At 35.3% G+C, this 17,685-nt stretch overlaps 1 protein-coding gene across 1 annotated transcript; it reads left to right on the forward strand.

Moving 5' to 3' along the window:
• The first annotated feature begins 2,920 nt into the window (after positions 1-2,920).
• Positions 2,921-5,673, forward strand: LOC144419938 (beta-2-glycoprotein 1-like). The gene is made up of 6 exons (XM_078110191.1): positions 2,921-3,057; positions 3,517-3,714; positions 4,150-4,506; positions 4,723-4,896; positions 5,324-5,455; positions 5,537-5,673. Exons 1-6 carry the CDS (start codon positions 2,997-2,999, stop codon positions 5,548-5,550), a joined length of 936 nt encoding a protein of 311 aa, XP_077966317.1. The 5' UTR covers positions 2,921-2,996; the 3' UTR covers positions 5,551-5,673.
• The last annotated feature ends 12,012 nt before the right edge of the window (positions 5,674-17,685 follow it).

Here is a 17,685-nt window from a genome sequence, read left to right on the forward strand (position 1 = left end):
AGTGAATCTGTCTGTACACGTTTAAAAGGTTTATTAATGTGTATTTTTTCTTTGAAGTAGCAACACGAATAAAAATAAGAACACGAATAAGAATAATATAATATATTAGGAATAAGAAGCGAATAAGAATAATAAGAACACGAATAAAAATAAATAAAGAACACAGACAATGACGACGAAAAGATCGGGAAAATGAAAAAAACCTAGAGAAAGGTTTATAGCAAACGCCGTGAGCAGCGTTTATTCCCATTCACCCACACGCATACTAGTGGAAGAACACAGCACTCAAATCTTACTGAAACGAAAAAATTCCATTTAAGAATAAATAAAAAAAAACAGCATACATGAACAGAAGAAAATGAAATTCAAGGCCGAAGCTTATTTGTAAATGATTTTGGTACAAAGAGTACAAAAACAATCATATATAAGTTATGTAAGATATATAAGTCTGTGCCAAAATGCAAATCCCAATATTAGCATCTAAATTGAGATTAGCTGTGGTTTTTTTTAGTAAACAAACGAAGCTAACAAGCAAACAACAAACCTAAAAGCTTGAAAAGTTGTTTTGGGCGTTGCTACTTGTTTGAAACAAAATCGGATCTTCATCCGACGATTCTGGCCGATTAAGAAAATTGGTTGACGCCCATTGGCCTGAACTAAGAGTTTTGTACTGGTTTGAATCCCGTGGGGGACAATTATATCACAAAATTTTGATCCGATAATAAGCTCATGGAAATGATGTAAGTCTATAGGGTTTTTATTGTTGTTACCGTATGTATGAAAAAAAAATCGATTTTCTGATTACCTACTAGATCCATTGCTTTGATTTTCATTGGTAAAGATTGTATTTACAATTGAGGATATAACACTTTATTATTTCAAAACTCTCTGTGGGCACTATGTGATTCGATTCCACTTCGAAATTTGGTGTGGTGACCTCATCAAAATGAATAAAAATTATTTGTGGCGGTTCTGTGAGCCTACAATTTTTCAAATATACCAATTCTTCATACAATGAGTGTAGAAAAAAGGTGACCGAGATAAACTGGGAGAAAACCAGTGGTGGAATTCAAATTTTCTGTCAGCCGGTTCCTTCACAAAAGTCATATTTTTTAGGCGGTTGTGTTACTAACAGAACATTGACAGTAACCAGTAATGATATCCGGTTCGCTGATCTCATAAAATTCCGTGAGACGGTTCTATAGAACCACTGCGAACCGGTTGAATCCCACCACTGGAGAAAACGGAAACCACAGTATCTGGTGTGTTTTCAAGTAATATCTGTCACGAAAGAATATAATTTTAAATGACATTACAAAACGAGAAAAGATGCCGAAAATACCACGATATTATCGGAAAGCATGCTATATATAGTTTCCTTGAAAAACTGATTAAAACGGTAAACTCTCATTCTTAAATAAATGAGTAAACTCGCGATGTTTTGATCATTTTTTGGCTTTTTTAGGACTGCGGACCGCAAGACATCTTCAAGAGTTTTTGCGGCCATTCAACCTCGCAACTTTGGGCCTTCCTGATTTAATTTAATCCCATTTCATCTACTGTACCTTAATCGGCCGAACGTCAAATGTACTCAAATAAAATTTAACGCCAATAGGCACATGCAAAATCATTTTAATAATATGGCTTTCGTTTTAAAACTTTGATAAACTTCAATAATATATATAAACAATTCGATGTCTTTGGTTTCATTATAATAATGAGTAATGTATAATGATGAGTAAGTTTTTAATAACGTAAGACTTCGTTTCAAGAATTTCGCAATCTAAAATCAAATTTTATTCTCAGTATATAATTATTAATACCTATTTTATTAATTTATATTGGCTTTCGCAGGATTACGAATTGTTGTTCCCACAACCGGGAATCTTTGGTCAAAATCACATTTTTATTATTAGCGGTTTCGATTTCTGTGTAATCTTGTATTACCACACAGAACAAATTCCGGCGAATCAGCAAACAATCGATCGTTCCAGCAAAGACATTACTCCACGGCGTTACAAAAAATAAGCTATGTGGACATTGCTACATCTGGTTTTTATTTTTCGGTTTAATATCTGCTATTGCTAAACTTAAAAAATAATATTGATCACTTCAATGTAACACAAAAATACTATAACTACAAATCGCGATTGAATTTACTTTTGCATTTACCTATTAATTTTGTAGGCGCATTCTAGATTGTATTCTAATTCAGATTGCTTATTATTTTATTCAAGTTCCTTAAAAATTAATATTCAATATCATTTAAAAATTAAAAAATATTTGAAGAGAAGAATACTAAGGATATCGGTTTTGTCATTACATTCCAATATTTATTTAGTTCAAAGTTTCCCAACCAGGAAGGAATTACTCCCCAGCAAGTATTTTGATGTTCTTGGAAGGAAATACAAACTGTATTTAGCGTAGTTTCACAATTATTGTTTAGTTATTTAGCATTATGGTAATACGTTTTATTGATAACTTATTGCCAAAAGTGTAGCACTAGTTACGGACCTTGAAAGATGAACAAAAAAATAGAAACAGAGTTCTTTATGTATATTGGAGAATAGGGGGGAATAAAGAATTCCTAAATAGACAAAGGAAGAATTCATCGAAAATGATTGAGAATCACTTATTTAATTGCATACAAAACGAAAGATATAGTAAGATGTTTAGGTTGCTTTTACTGGTAAGCAGACACAATGAAATGATGACTCAATGATTTTTTTTAGTTTAAACAGGCAGGCAGCATTTGGCTGCAAAATATGGAAACAAAAAGTTGTGAACAGACATCACGTCACCTTGAAGCATGACACATCAGCGAAAGAAAAAGGTGAAAATTGCTGATATCATTTTTGACTTCAGGCCATGTCAGATACTTTTTCGAAGAAAAAAAATGGTGGCAGAAAAACGTTAAATACCGTGGATTTACAACTGACGACACATTTCCTTACATCTTCTTCTTACCTCCACACGGTTTGAAAGAATACAAGAAAATGAGTAAATTATCCATCGCCGTGTTTCTGGCAATTATCGGCGTATCCCTTGCTGCCGGTGGTAAGTACACGGCATTTGCCGTTTTATTTTATCTGATTAATTTTCAAACAAATATTTAAAAGTCAGAATAACATGGGCCTACACACGAGAGAAGTGAAGTCCCTAAAATTAGAGACACAAGCTGCCAAGAAGGGGGCAGCTAAAAAGCGATAAGTAAATAATTAGAGATCAATTAAGCTCATTGATATCTCTACAAATATTATTGAAAAAATTAGCAATTTATTAAGATGAGAAAATTTGCTCGAAGACAACTCACGTACAATAACTCAGAAGTAAAGGATTCTAGTCTCTGAGCAAAGTTACAGACATTCACAAACGTGCCAACCGCTACCGAAACTATAAAGAATTATGGCGGTGAATTAGTTAATATCGATTAGTTTTTCCGAATTTGGACTATTTCATTTTGATATTTATCTTGTGACCAAGCGCTTTTTATATTCACGAAACTTCGGCTTGCAGGTTGCTGGATTCCAAAGATCACGTATGGGTCATGCGAACCTGATGATATGGTTGATTACATGCCAAGGAGTTTCATCCCATATGGAACAGTTGTGAAATGTCACTGTAAAATCGGTTATAAATGGACTGAAGAATCGAATTCATACGAGTGTACTTATTCCGGATGGAAACTAGAAACATTTGGAAAATGCGTCAAAAGTGAGTGTATTTACACATCATAAGTATTATTTGTCACATTCCTACCTCTGGTTTCTCTATTAAAAGCAATGATATAATCATTTTTATATATTTCCTTTATCGTTTGCAACCTAATTACAAATACAACGGGTAGATATAATATTAATTATATTGAATTTTTTCGGCCGATGGCCGTATTGTGTACAAGTCATACTGATTGGAGTGTTGTTTTATAATTGTTTTGAATTTTGCTTATTAATAGCAACCAAATGCCATCCACCACCACAACCTTCAAAAGGTTTCGACTCACCTGTTCCGAATTCCAAATGTTGAATATCTGAATATTTTAACCTCAATGCTAAAACACCTAATTACACAATTCATAATAACTATTTCCGTCGCTTATTGCAAGTTTTAAAAACTCGAACAAAACTGCTAACTAATTTTTTTTTGCAGTAACATGTCCTTACAGGAAACCACCGAAAAACGGTGACGTGACTCCATCCCAAAAACGATACTTCGTAAATCAAGAGATCGAATTCAGCTGCCGACGCGGGTATAGTCTCAGTGGTAACTCAAAAGACGAGTGCAAATTAGATGGAGAATGGGCGATCAACAATCCTGTATATTGCCTAAAACAATGCCAAGTGGAAAAGTTGGCGCCATACGTCACCTATAGTCCTGAAGCTAAATATCACGATCAAGGAACAGTAATACAATTCGAGTGTGAGAAAAAACACTACCACCTTGTCGGAGAGGAAAAAGCTAAATGTTCAGAAGGCGGAAGTTGGGATACAAAATTTCCAATTTGCGGTAAGAAATGCAAAATTTTGAAGTAACATAATATAGATGTAATAATATCTACTGGATTGATTTATGGGGTTCTTCCAAAGTATTAAAGGTCGTAGATGGACGTAATACACAAATTTTATTATTGTTCTTAATAAAAAATTACCATACCACATTTTTACCACAAACTTCTATTATATGTGAATTGTGTCTGATCATGGGTATATATATATGTCCTAGTTCGAAAGTGCTATACACCTGAGATCGAAAATGGTGGAGTTGAAGATGAGAAAGATTTCTACTTGGCAAAAGAATATATTGAATATTTCTGCAATGATGGCTATGCTCTGGATGGAGAGGATGAAGGTCAATGCTTAGGCAATGGGGAATGGAGCCACGTCCCAACTTGCAAAGGTATATTCATTAAGTAAATATCAGCGGTTGGTTTGCTGTTGCGTGCTCTCGAAATGGCCAATGATAAGACTCTCGTTACACATCGATTTAGGTTTCACGTTTCATCAAGGGTGTGCAACTTTTTCCCACTGTAATCCGGTTTACAAACTACACAAAACTTCAGCAATACAATTTATTATTATTATGTAGTTATTCATCCGCAACAAAACGCCTAAAATTTGGAATTATGCAACTCAGTTACACCCACACTGTGTCTTTCACGTCCAGACTGTTCTGCTAATTTTAAATATCGTATAAGCGAGAAGCTTTTCTTTTTCGCGGTTGTTGGCCCTCAATCCCCAGCATCAGGTTCATAATGCTAAAATATCCACGAACAAATCCCGCAACCAAAAGTTTGTGCTTATAACATCATATTATTGTACTTTAGAAATAATTCGTGACGATTCCTGCAAAGGACGTTGTGGAAAAAAAGACGACTACTTCGAATACCCATGTCAATGTCACTATAGGTGTGAGAAAGAGTACAATTGCTGCTCTGACTATCGCAAACAATGTAAACGTAAGTTTTATCACTCAAATTGCTTAAAATACAAACTTCTCGTGGAAATGGTAACGATAATGGAATTTTCCAATTTTTCAGATATTCTTTATTAACTGCAACAGAAGCCAATAAAGATGGACACTCATCAGACGACACACTGGAATCTTGGAATTAACGTTACGATAAATTGTCGAATGTTCACTATATTATATGTTATATTAATAAAACTTCAGCAATATACAGTTTTATATCAAAATTAAGGTCAGAATACCGATATGTTTTGTGCAAAGACCTATACCTTAAAAGGGCATTGGTTCTCAAAGTGGGGTCCTCTGTCGCCTAGAGCAGAGGTCACCAAACTTTTTTGACCGCGGGCCGGGTATGACTCAAATTGTGTTGAAACGGGCCGGATGAATATTTTTGTCAATGCAATACAATAAATTTACAAATGTTGGGAATATCGCAGAATATAGATCGAGGACATCCTAGGAAAAAAATTAACAAGATTTCTGTATCTAGACAATTATCCTGAGTTTAGCTGTTATCAAAACGTTGCCGTCATGAATTAGAAATGTTACAAAATCCGCGGCGAAAAATGTACGCATCACGTCTGCTCGTAAATATATGCTACTACGGTCTGCTAAGTACCGTTACGCCGAGTTGAAATACCTCTCATAAAAACGACTACCTGCTGTAGCTTGGAATTCTATGAAATTTTGACATAATTTAGATAAAATAAACAACTATTATCTGGTATTTGATTTTTTTCATTAGCGCATAAATTTCCCAACATTCGACGCTTTTAAAAATTACGCTCCAGTTATACGTAGTGCAAATTAATGATATTGTCTATAGACTCCAATAAAATGTATGTGGACGTGTGTATTTCTTTCCTAACTTGATACAATTTTTATGAAGTTTGTACAATCAGCACATCGTTAATTATTACCCACAATGAACCCCTGTCAAACTATCATGCACAACTCCAGCGTTTATTTGCGACGATCTTTCGGCGGTGTCAATGACCGTTGCCAGAATAAAATTCTGAAATAGTCTCAATATACCATAGATGCGACGCACATCGAAAGATTAGTGATTGATATGTGTTATTTTTCCATATTTAGTTCAGTTCTTATCAAAAAAGTAATACAATCATTATGGAAAAAATTGGCCTGTCGGGCGGTACTAAAATTACGATATCTCCGTTATTTCTTGACCGTTTATTATAAACTTGGTATTGTTTTCTATTTTTACTCAGATCTTCAGATCTTTCCACTGGAGCAGTTTTTATTTAAATCGGATGGACTTCAATTTTTTTGTAACATACCTACATGAATATTCGCATTAAAGCAGTACAAAAGTTAGTGTGGCGTTTGAAATTGGAGCAGTACGCGAGGGATAACAGTACTGCACAAAATGCACATTCGACGTTTATTTTAGCACAAAAAACAAACAGTTTCGTCGAAAGCACGCGCCACGAGTGTAGAAGTGTATCGCAGAAAACGTTACGTACTGGTAGCATTCAAAGTCGCAAAAACGAAGTTTTATTTACAACCACGACTGAAAATCTGTCAGGGTGACGAAAGTGTCTGAGCGGACGCGGAAAGGCCTATTATTACGTCACTTTTTTGCATCTTGCCGATTGGCCAATGTTACGAAAAAAACAAAGACGACGATGCTCGTGAAAATCTCCCTTGGAAAAAAATTTAGTCATTTTTGTGTGTTATTGCGGACCGGATAAAATGACGCCGCGGGCCGGATAAAATGACGTCGCGGGCCGGATCCGGCCCGCGGGCCGTAGTTTGGTGACCCCTGGCCTAGAGGTACGCGAAGCGATTTTGGGAGGACCGCGAACTAACCGACCGACACAGAAGCACTGCTGTGATGGCTTTCATACGAAAGAGTGCTGAAAAACGTTTTAGTATTTTTTGTAAAAAATAAACAATTTTCTACAAGAAGTAAAACATGATTTACACAAAAAAGTCCTCCGATACTTGTTTTCTGGCGCTTGCCTCTGACACTCTACTCGATATTAAAAATAAAATCCGAAATAGAATGGTAATAAGACATGATACAAGAGTTGTAATGACCCTCAAAATATAACCTCAAAATAGATGAACTGGTGGAAGCCAAGCAATTGCACTCATCCTATTAAAATTTACAAACGACATACAATAAATCAATGCTTGATATAACGTGTTCATATTCTGAATGCTTTAGTGCAGTGGTTCCCCCAAACTATGGGTCGCAACCCCGGATGGGGTTGCGTGAAGATTTTCCGGGGTCGCCTTTTTTGATCATGTTACATTCTAATACGTTGTTGGTACGCGAATTGGATTTATTGCCAAGTCTGCGAGAAATTCCTCAGAAAAATCGCAGGGGTCCATTAAAATTTTTTTTTTAAAAAGTTTGAGAACCACTGGTCTAGAGCAGTGATTCCCAAAGTGGGCGATATCGCCCCCCAGTGGGCGAAAACGATACAGAGGGGGGCGAAAAAGTCGAAGGGGGCGATAGGGGGGCGATTTCGCGAAACCTGTTTTATGTTCGGCGCACTTAATTCTGTACGTTGTGTGCATTCGCAGGCTTGAATCATGTGGGCGATTATCACACGCGAAAGGATTTCTGAACTCGTCTTCGCAGTGAGGTACGTTAGTTTGCGTATCCCAGTGGTCGGCAAAATACGGCCGGAGTAAAATAATCTGGCCCGGGAAGATTTACTGAATGGACCTTTCCCAGACCTTTGACCGCGGAAAATTCTTCCCATACTTTACCATTTTAAAATTGTCGGTGCTTATTTTAAAAGAGTGGTTTCACGAGTTGTTGCCTGCAAAATGGGGTATTTGTTTCAAACTATCTTTCTAATACACACCATTCAACAATCTGTTTTTTAAAAGTACCGATAAAGAATTTTGGCCTAGTCTATCACCGCTATTTCTACACTAATTTTTGATTGCTGTATCTAAACTGAAACTCATAGAAAGACAAAGTAATCATTGACTTATTTGATTTATATTTAAATTTCCGAAAAACAACTAAAAACTAACGAATATAATTCAAAAACGCGAAAATGAGGTAATATTCACGACCACGCCTGAAAATCTGTCTGAGTGAGCGTGTCTGAGCGCTTGAGCGGATGCGAGAGGGGGCATTGTTACGTTTTTTGCATCTTGCTGATTGGCCAATGTCACGAAGTAAACAAGGAAGTCTATGCCCGGGGAAACATCCAAACGGCGGTTTTGACGATAATTTTTTTTTATTTATAATCTACGCTTGAGGAGTAAATAACATTTTTTTACGTAACAGAATTTATCGTGAGAAACGTTTGGACTAAATTTTATTATATCCTAAAAATTCTATTGAACAGCTACTCGTTTAACGAGCCTACAATATAATTATAATTAGACAAATGGAAACACGAAGAAAAGTTGATGCTGAGGGCAGGGGTTCAATAGCCCAGTCAATATTCGAATATATTGCAAAGCAATAAAGAAATAAAATTCATATTCTATTCGAGAGATTCATCACTGCTTAATTTTTGTAAGAATGTATCTTCTCAAAGAAAATCTTTATCGAAATTCCACAAATCATGCGAAAATATTCACTTCGATGTTTGGAAGTACCTATTTGTGCGAACAAATATTTTCGAAAATGAACATTACAAAGAACAAGCAAAGAACTGGGATTAGTGATGCCCATTTAGAAAATGTTTCAATCTTGGCGTCGTAAAGCTATCCAGCGTGATGCAGCAAAAAGACAGTGTCACATTGAATGTCATTCAAAATTATTTAATAAGACGACTGAGTTGAGTTCACGAATTGTCGCAGTTTTCGCGCGCTGTTCCTTTTTTTAACTTTCAAAAAATATATGCCACCCGCAAAAGCCTAGCAACCCTGAATTTTGTCTTGCGAGCGACATAAAATTTGCCGAAAACCTGGGCCGTAGCCGATAGTCGGTCACGGCTTCTTCCACATCCGAGTCCATGAATCCAAAAACAAATGGCTGGGTAATTATGGACTGGTGATCGGACTGGAGGCCGTGGTAGGATGAGGAATCGGGGATGAATTTTACCGAAGTATTTTGGTGCAGGTCATCAGGCTGTTCGAATGAATGAGATGTACGAAAATCATTATTATAAGTTTGGGAAAATTAACTTTGTTTTCATTATTTTAATGTGAAATGGGGTGAATTTAGGAAGTGAAATGCTATAAGGCAAGAGTACACGGCGGTTTTTGAGGAGGTGGAACCCTGGATTCTTCCATTTCCGACCTATTATATGGTGAAAAAGGGGGTTTCAGCCGTGCTACTATTGCTATCAAAACAACGAAGTTGACTTTCCACCAGAAAACGGGGTAATTTTCGATATAATAAAAAAAACTCGCTGAAGAACACCAAGCTCATCTATCCTCATTAAAAAACAGTATAGACTATGATTTGTCTTCTTATTTGGTCTGTAATATATTCGTTTCTGACTTTACATTTTTTTGTATTGCCGGGGGGGCGATGAAGTTGTATAAACTACTTTAGGGGGGGCGATGGTCAAAAAAGTTTGGGAACCACTGGTCTAGAGTATAATCGAAAACTCGATTGGCTGGTGAAGTATTAAATTATCCTAGATCAAATAAATTCACTTTTTTTTTATCCTCGTATAGATGATGGCTCCTGTGATTGGCTCGCTCGCGTTACCAATTACATTTGCAATAATAAGATAAAGAATAGATATTTGAAAAGAACAACTACATTGAATGAGACAGATAGAAATGAAAAGAAAGCAAAACTAAAACATAATCATGAAAATTACATTTCTTCCGGATTCACGGCACGAGAGATTCTAAGTTAGAGCTCAAATCCGTTGTGCCTGGTATGTGAAAGAGTCGTGCAATAGTGCCATGATGAGTAGTGTCCAAGATTAACTGGCGTGGCTGACATATTTCGACATATAAACAAGCTGAACACGCGAATGCAAGGCTGAGATGAAAATCTTATTACAGGAACTGCGAATTGTATAAATTTTATTCAAACGTAGCTTACAGCTTTGCCAAAATGTATGAAAAATGGCAAGTTTGACAAGTATTCCTAGACCTAAAATTGCAAACAAAAATGTCAATAGAGTTCCTCATCGCTGTTCGATTAAGGTTCTAATTGTTGCAGCAGTGCCATTCATTACCTGATTCTCCACACCAATCCGAGTTAGTTTGGCCTCACCTTCCCCATGCTAGCCAAGATTCAAGAAACTATACAAAAAACATTGAATTCAACTTCCGAGATTCATTGCTCGCTGTATTTCTGAAAACTTCAACACCTCCAACATCATATCAGAATTTGTACCACTAAGCCCAGGTATTGCGTATTATTCAATCTTTAAAAGAACCTAAAAACAAACTAACAATGAACAAGGAGTCTCAAACTTTTCAATCTCTCTCTCCCGAATTGCCAGAAAAGGGTAGATAATGAATTGCGATCCCAAAACAAAATATAATCATTGTCTGGAAGAACGGACTCTAAATCCTGAGAACAATCTTTGGTATATATGCCACTAAGCATGCGGAAAACCAGGATAGACGCTCCGGCATTGAAAACCTAGAATTACACGGGATGCAACCGCTAGCCAACGAGGACATCGACAAACTTGTACTCGAAATCTCTTATCTAACAAAAGTGAAAATTCAACCAAGTGACATTCCTTGTAGTCATTGTTTTACGACTAGCAAATATAAAAACAACCCGCTTGGGAATACGCATCAATAAGTATAAAAAATTACAAATCTGATAAAGTTTCCAAATTGGATTATATGTTTTCTGACAAGAGGGCCTTTTTTTCCTCAGATAAAGATGCGACCGTGCGTTTTTACCTCCCTCGTTTACGAGTTCAACGCACGGGTCGTTCGTCTCTCCTCAGTATGGGTTCTCATCTTTCTCTCTTTTATCCCTATGTGCAACTGGTCTACCACGCCGCAAGTCTCTGCACCTTCATTCGGATACACGCGATAAAAATATTGTAAAAATGCATTTTTTTTTAATGTAGTTGTAAAATGGACGTGTTCAAATTTTAGCTGCTCCTTATGAGTTTTGGCGTTTCCTGCCTTGATATTGCTACGTTACTGAAAATTTAGCATATATAGGCTATCGGTAGATACTATGCCACAGTCAAATACGTATCTCTCCTCTCATGTTCGGTCTTCATCAGCAAATTTCGTGTGTTAATAATTTCCTAAAAAATCCGATTGGCATAAATTATTGTGCGTTCTGACTTCATGTTTTATATTATCAATAATTAGATTTCTCCCGTGATGCAACGACGGTAATATTGGTGATGACGGAATTGAAGAAGAAGATTGAATGTTCAACCATAAAGATTACAGTCATGTGCCAAATGCTGGCAAAATAATGGTGTATTACAAGGCCAGGTACAATCAGCCACTGATATCTAACGATATGTTAAAGAACCTCTCCATCGACTTAATTTGCGGTCGGGGTTATTCAAGATATACAAGCACACAATCTTATCCATTTTGGTTGCTTCGTTTGAGGAAAGGATTGAAGCACATATGATACACCGAATTAAAAGTTTATGGCTTTCAATAAAATTTTTCACTAAAAAAATCTCAAAATCAGTCTGCATGTTCCTTGATTATTAATTAAAACATTCAAAACCCTATGGGGGTATTGTGTACTTTTGTGGACCGACTGTGGCCCACTGGGCTGTAATATTGAAGGGTTATGATGAAAAATGTGTCTGTGATACAATAAAAGTGGGAAATCACTAATATATAGGACCCATTTATAAATGGTATGTATAGGGATTGACCAAGGGCGGCCAATGTCCAATGTTAAACAATTTCATGGATGCCATATTGGGAAAACGCGAAACAATGGAGTATTATGGAAAATTTTCGTCGTGTTGTTCGAATCGAATAAGTCAGCTGGTATAAGAGCTGGTAGAATAAAGCCGAAAGGTGGATTTTAAAGCTTTAAGCTATCTAAATATATAACTCAATTTAGACCCAAAAAAATATCTAATGCGTTAAATTTGGTCAGATATACTTTATAGTTTTACGCCGATTTGACGCTGTATAATGCCGACGCAATAATCCTGCAATGTCATTTGTTTTTTTAGCACAGTTCAAACTGAGCAGTCGGGCATTATGAAGCTTGACAGACCAAAAATGTTAAACTGAAAAAAAAACGGCCTTTGAAGGGAACTTGAGTCGGCCGGTAACTTCGTCGAATAAATACAACTTTCCATCTGTAACATCATAGGGAAGGCCATTGTCAAATAGTCAATTATGACGAATAGAATGGTCAACTTACTTCGGTAGCAACTCGGAACCGGTATACTTGTCTTCAAAGACAATTTAATGTTCTATAAATTTAATCTTGAAAACATGATAGAATATCATCATGTTCGGCTAAGATTCTCCTTCAAAACACGAGCTTCAAATCTTTCTACCTAAAATATTCGTGAAAATAATAGGTATGTTTCAATATTTATGTGCGAACTCCTCAAAAGGCGCCGTGTTAGATGGCCGAGAACAATAGGCACAAGATGACGTCCATTGACTGAGCGTTGCCTCGCTTGTGTATACGCTTTTCATAAAAAAAAATCTACGGAACTGTTCTTACTTGTTACAATGAACTGTTGTTTGAGAAAAATTTCCCACAAATATTCGATAAAATTCAAAACATTCTTGTAATTTGAGATGAGAACCCTAACTTTGCCTGGAAAAATTTGCGTAGTCAAATGTTTTGTCCTTTCGCAACTTTTGAATTTTTGTAGTGTATTGCTAGTGGACGACTTGCCACACACATTTTTAAAATCTGTCATTCATATAATTTCCAATTATAACTTACGGATTATAGGAATCCCCCATGGAAGAAGATTGAATTAGGTTATTTAGGTCAGGGCTTCCCAAACTAGGGGCCGCGGCCCCGCAAAGGGCCGCGAAACGAATTTCAGGGGCCGCAAAGAAAGCACTAATTTTACACAAGTACTTCATATAAAAAATGAGACAGTGTCTTTAATTATTTTTTTCGAAAAAAAAAATTAAAAGTAGAGAATTACGAGATTTTGAATATACAAAATATGAAACTGTTTATAAATAACACGTTTTTTTTTATCTAAAATACCTTCTAAACATATATTATTACCCATTTAACACGAGTAGGAAAATTTTCTTGTTATCGACTAGGTAAAAAAAAAAATTCCTATCATATGGAGAGGGCCCATATTAAAATATTTTTTAAAATTCAGGCTAGGTCTTATTTTCAGGGAAATCCGGTAGAACCACCGCGCTTGCATAACAATGCCGGCTTTAATCGTTAAGCCTTCGGTTTAATTTGAAAGCAGCCTTTTTTCGTGTAGGTGCGTCGTGAGTTTTTTCCCTGATAATTTGGCCCCACACGAACCGCTGCCTTGCGCTAAATTTGATCATTAAGAGTGAGTAACAACGCCGGAGAGGGATCATGCAGTCGGTGGCCAGACATCGTAATTCATTTTCATTTGGACCTGCATTAACAAACATTAGGCCACGACTGGACTTGTTATGCCGCGAAAAGAATTCGTACCCATCACACCGAATAATCGAGTAACCTTAATCTGAGTAAATGTGTGTTTGTTTTTGTTATTGAATGAGCCTACCAAAAGCTCCGAATAAACTATGTAAATTAGAATCAAAAATGCATATATCGAACGGTTTAGCATTATTAACTTGAACAGGGGCCGCGAAAAATGTTAATATATTGAAAAGAGCCGCGAGCTCAAAAGTTTGGGAAGCCCTGAATTAGGTGATACATTGATATCCTTGCTAAAAAGGGATTTGAATTGAAACTCCTATTTTATGAAAAGTACTCAAATGTTTTAAAAAACTGGTACTATTGTAAAGAAACTTTGTTTGATTATAAAATATTAAATTATCATAACCCTCCACTATGGTACAATGAAAAAATTGTTTATGGAAGAAAGTCATTTTTTATACAATCATGGTATAATAAAGGTCTTTTACTGTTTAAACATTTAATTGATGACAATGATTTGTTTACTTATTTTAAATTGTGTGAAAAATATGGCATTAAAATATATCGTCAGTTGAACCAAAAACAGTTTATGCCACCAATAAAAGTAGAAGAAATGTGGAATATTGATTTAAATGTACATTACAATATTATTAGGAGTAAATGCTATACTATTGTTTATTTTTGCACCATTGAGACAGAACTCCGGTCCTTTCACATTAAACTATTCCACAGGGCAATTGCCCTAAATATTGTTTTATATGGTTTTAATTTAGTGCCTTCAAATTTATGTGATTTTTGCAATGTATCTGTTGAGAACATCAATCAGTTTTTTTTAATGTAATTATTCACCAATATTCTGGGAACAGTTGAACCAATGGATGTTCACAAAAAGTGGTAGTTATTTCTCCTTCACCAAATTGAAATGTTTATTAGGCTATTGTAGATTTTTCTTTTAACCAGATTTGTATTGTGACCTGCTTGTCGGGCGATTCTATTTATATGAATGTTAAATTGGTAAAAGAAAGTCATTGTTCAAATATTTTTCAAAATTAATTGACACTATCCGAGAGAACGAAAGAGAATTAGCATTGAAAAATGGAAAAAATGTCAAACATAACAAAAAATGGAGAATTTTTGTAGTATAATCAGTGTAATAATGCAATATTATATGTGTTTATCATGATGAGCTATTGTTATTGATAAGATATTTTATTGCAATTTTGTTTTATTTTATAAAAACCTCAATAAAAAAATATATACGCTTTGGGATTGACAACAAGAAGACAAAACAAGAACTGTCTGAAAAGTTGAACTTCATGTATTCTGCTGAATTTGATTTATTGTTTCATTCGATAATATAACCTCAGATTCTACAAATTTTTGAAGGTGAATTTTTCTCAACTTTTTTCAGAAAAAAAAAATTATTGAATATTTCTAATTTTTTACATTTTCGTGGTAGTTTGCACACTCACCAAAATTTTGAAAAACAAAATTAGTATGTATCACTTTCTCCTATCTGAATATGCAAGATGGGATGTTTTTATTGATGTATCTAATTTCGTTGGCTATTTTACAATTACTAAACGTGCGTAAAAAGTTTCATGATATATGTTTCTTTAATATAGTAATTACAATATTTAGCTAAATTGGGTATAGTTCATCTATACCCCAATTTTCACAAAATTTATCCTTCATATGATTCATTGTTATACAATTCATCAACATTTGTTGTCCAATATCAAAGTATATCTTATTACGCTCAATATTTATGAGTATACATATCAAATATGGGAAAAGTATGGGAGAAGTTGGTCACGCGGGACAAGTTTGACACGCGGATTAAGTTGGATAAGAGGGGTAAGTGGGACGTGGAACCATTTTTCTGTTTCTAGAACTTTCTATAAAGCAGGCACCAACAATGCAAATATTATTAGTTTTCAACATATTCTCCATGAATTGGAATTGACTTCTTACCATTGATTCAATGTATCGAGAGCTTCTGTTTTATTTCATTGCGTGTGTTCGTTTGTGTTTTCTATCTTTGAGCAATCATTGTATTGCCTATTGCATTTTCACCTATATGTGAAATGTGTTATTACAAACATCATCATAGAGCAGAAGCTCAGTTTCGTTTTTAGGAAAATCATTTTCCACAGTATGTGTTTTCTGAGCAGATATCTTCGTTTATCAACTTGACTTACCAAACCTAGTTTCAGACGCTATAGTACTAGTAGATTTATTACTATTTCACTAGGCTACAAGATGTATATAAATATGCTACCAAGTTCAAGAAAATAGGTCGTATTTTACCCGTCAAGTAGCCACAGAATGTGAAAAAAGATCATTGAAATATAGCGGTGTCCATGTCTGGGCATTATACCACCCAAAATCAAAAATTGTTCAGCGTATACTTTCAATAAAAATATGAAAAAGTTCTTGTTGTCCAAGTACCTTAATTCGTATAATTCTGCTTAATATACTGTAATTGCCTTTTTATGCTGCTAAAAGTTATTGTGTTATAAGTGACGAACTGCATATTACTTACATATCTAATTGTGGATCATGCATCAATATTCAAGTTCTCTTTCAAGTATGTATAAATACCTATTACTGTTGGTAGCCTTTTCATTAATTAATAATCTTTTTATATTGTTAGCATTCATTGTGTAATAAGTGATGAATTGCTTTATCTATTACATATTTAATTTTGGATCCTACATTAATATTCCATTTCTGTTTTAAATATGTATAAATCTTTATGAATGTTGGTGGCCACTAGCCACTATACAGTGATTGTCACTGTATTTTCCATGCTTCCATTTTGTAAACTAATTTTATAACCTTTTTATATTGTTTAAATTCATTGTGTAATAAGTGATGAAACTGCATTATCAAATACATATTTAATTGTGATTCACACATTAATATTCTCTTTCTATTTCAAGTATGTATGAATCTTTATGAATGTTGGTAGCCACTATACAGTATTCAGTGATTGTCACTGTAATTTCAATGCTTCCATTTCGTAAACTAATTTATTACCCTTTTTATATTGTTAGAATTCATTGTGTAATAAGTGAATTGCATATTTAATTGTGTGCCATACATTAATATTCCAGTTCTTCCTCAAGTATGTATGAATACTAATGAATGATGATGGCCTTTATGTAAGTTACATTGAAGTAAGATGGCCTGGCGCGGGAAAGATGGTTTTCGATGGAATGACATTTTTTTACTATGGCACCAATAACCAACGGGTACGAGAAAGGTGTAGGAATGTTTCTGGATCCAAAAACGGATAAGTATCTTGCTGGCTTTTGGTGCATCTCTGAACGACATATGCTGATTCGACTCCGTGACAAACCATTTGATACAGTGGCGATCCAGTGCTATGCTTCAACAGCCGAGTGCAACGATGAAGAGATCGACGGTCTTTATGATCAGTTAGACTTGGCGATGAAACAATGTGAAGTGACTTCAACGCAAAGGTTGGATATACCAAAGACGGCGAAGCAGTTAGTCGATTCGGACTAGGTGTGCGAAATGAGCGGTGGATCGTCTGGTTGAGTGGTGCAGGACGAACAATATGATTGTCACGAACACGTTATTTCAACATCATCCCAGGAACACTTACACCTGGAAGAGTCCGGGGGACGGTTGCAGTAATTAGATAGATTTCATCTTGGTTAAAAAGCGATTTAAAAATGCGATTCAAAGAGTTCGATCCTATCCGAGTG

The sequence above is a fragment of the Styela clava genome, chromosome 2 (assembly GCF_964204865.1).
Source record: "Styela clava chromosome 2, kaStyClav1.hap1.2, whole genome shotgun sequence".
NCBI classification, from domain to species: Eukaryota; Metazoa; Chordata; class Ascidiacea; order Stolidobranchia; family Styelidae; genus Styela; species Styela clava.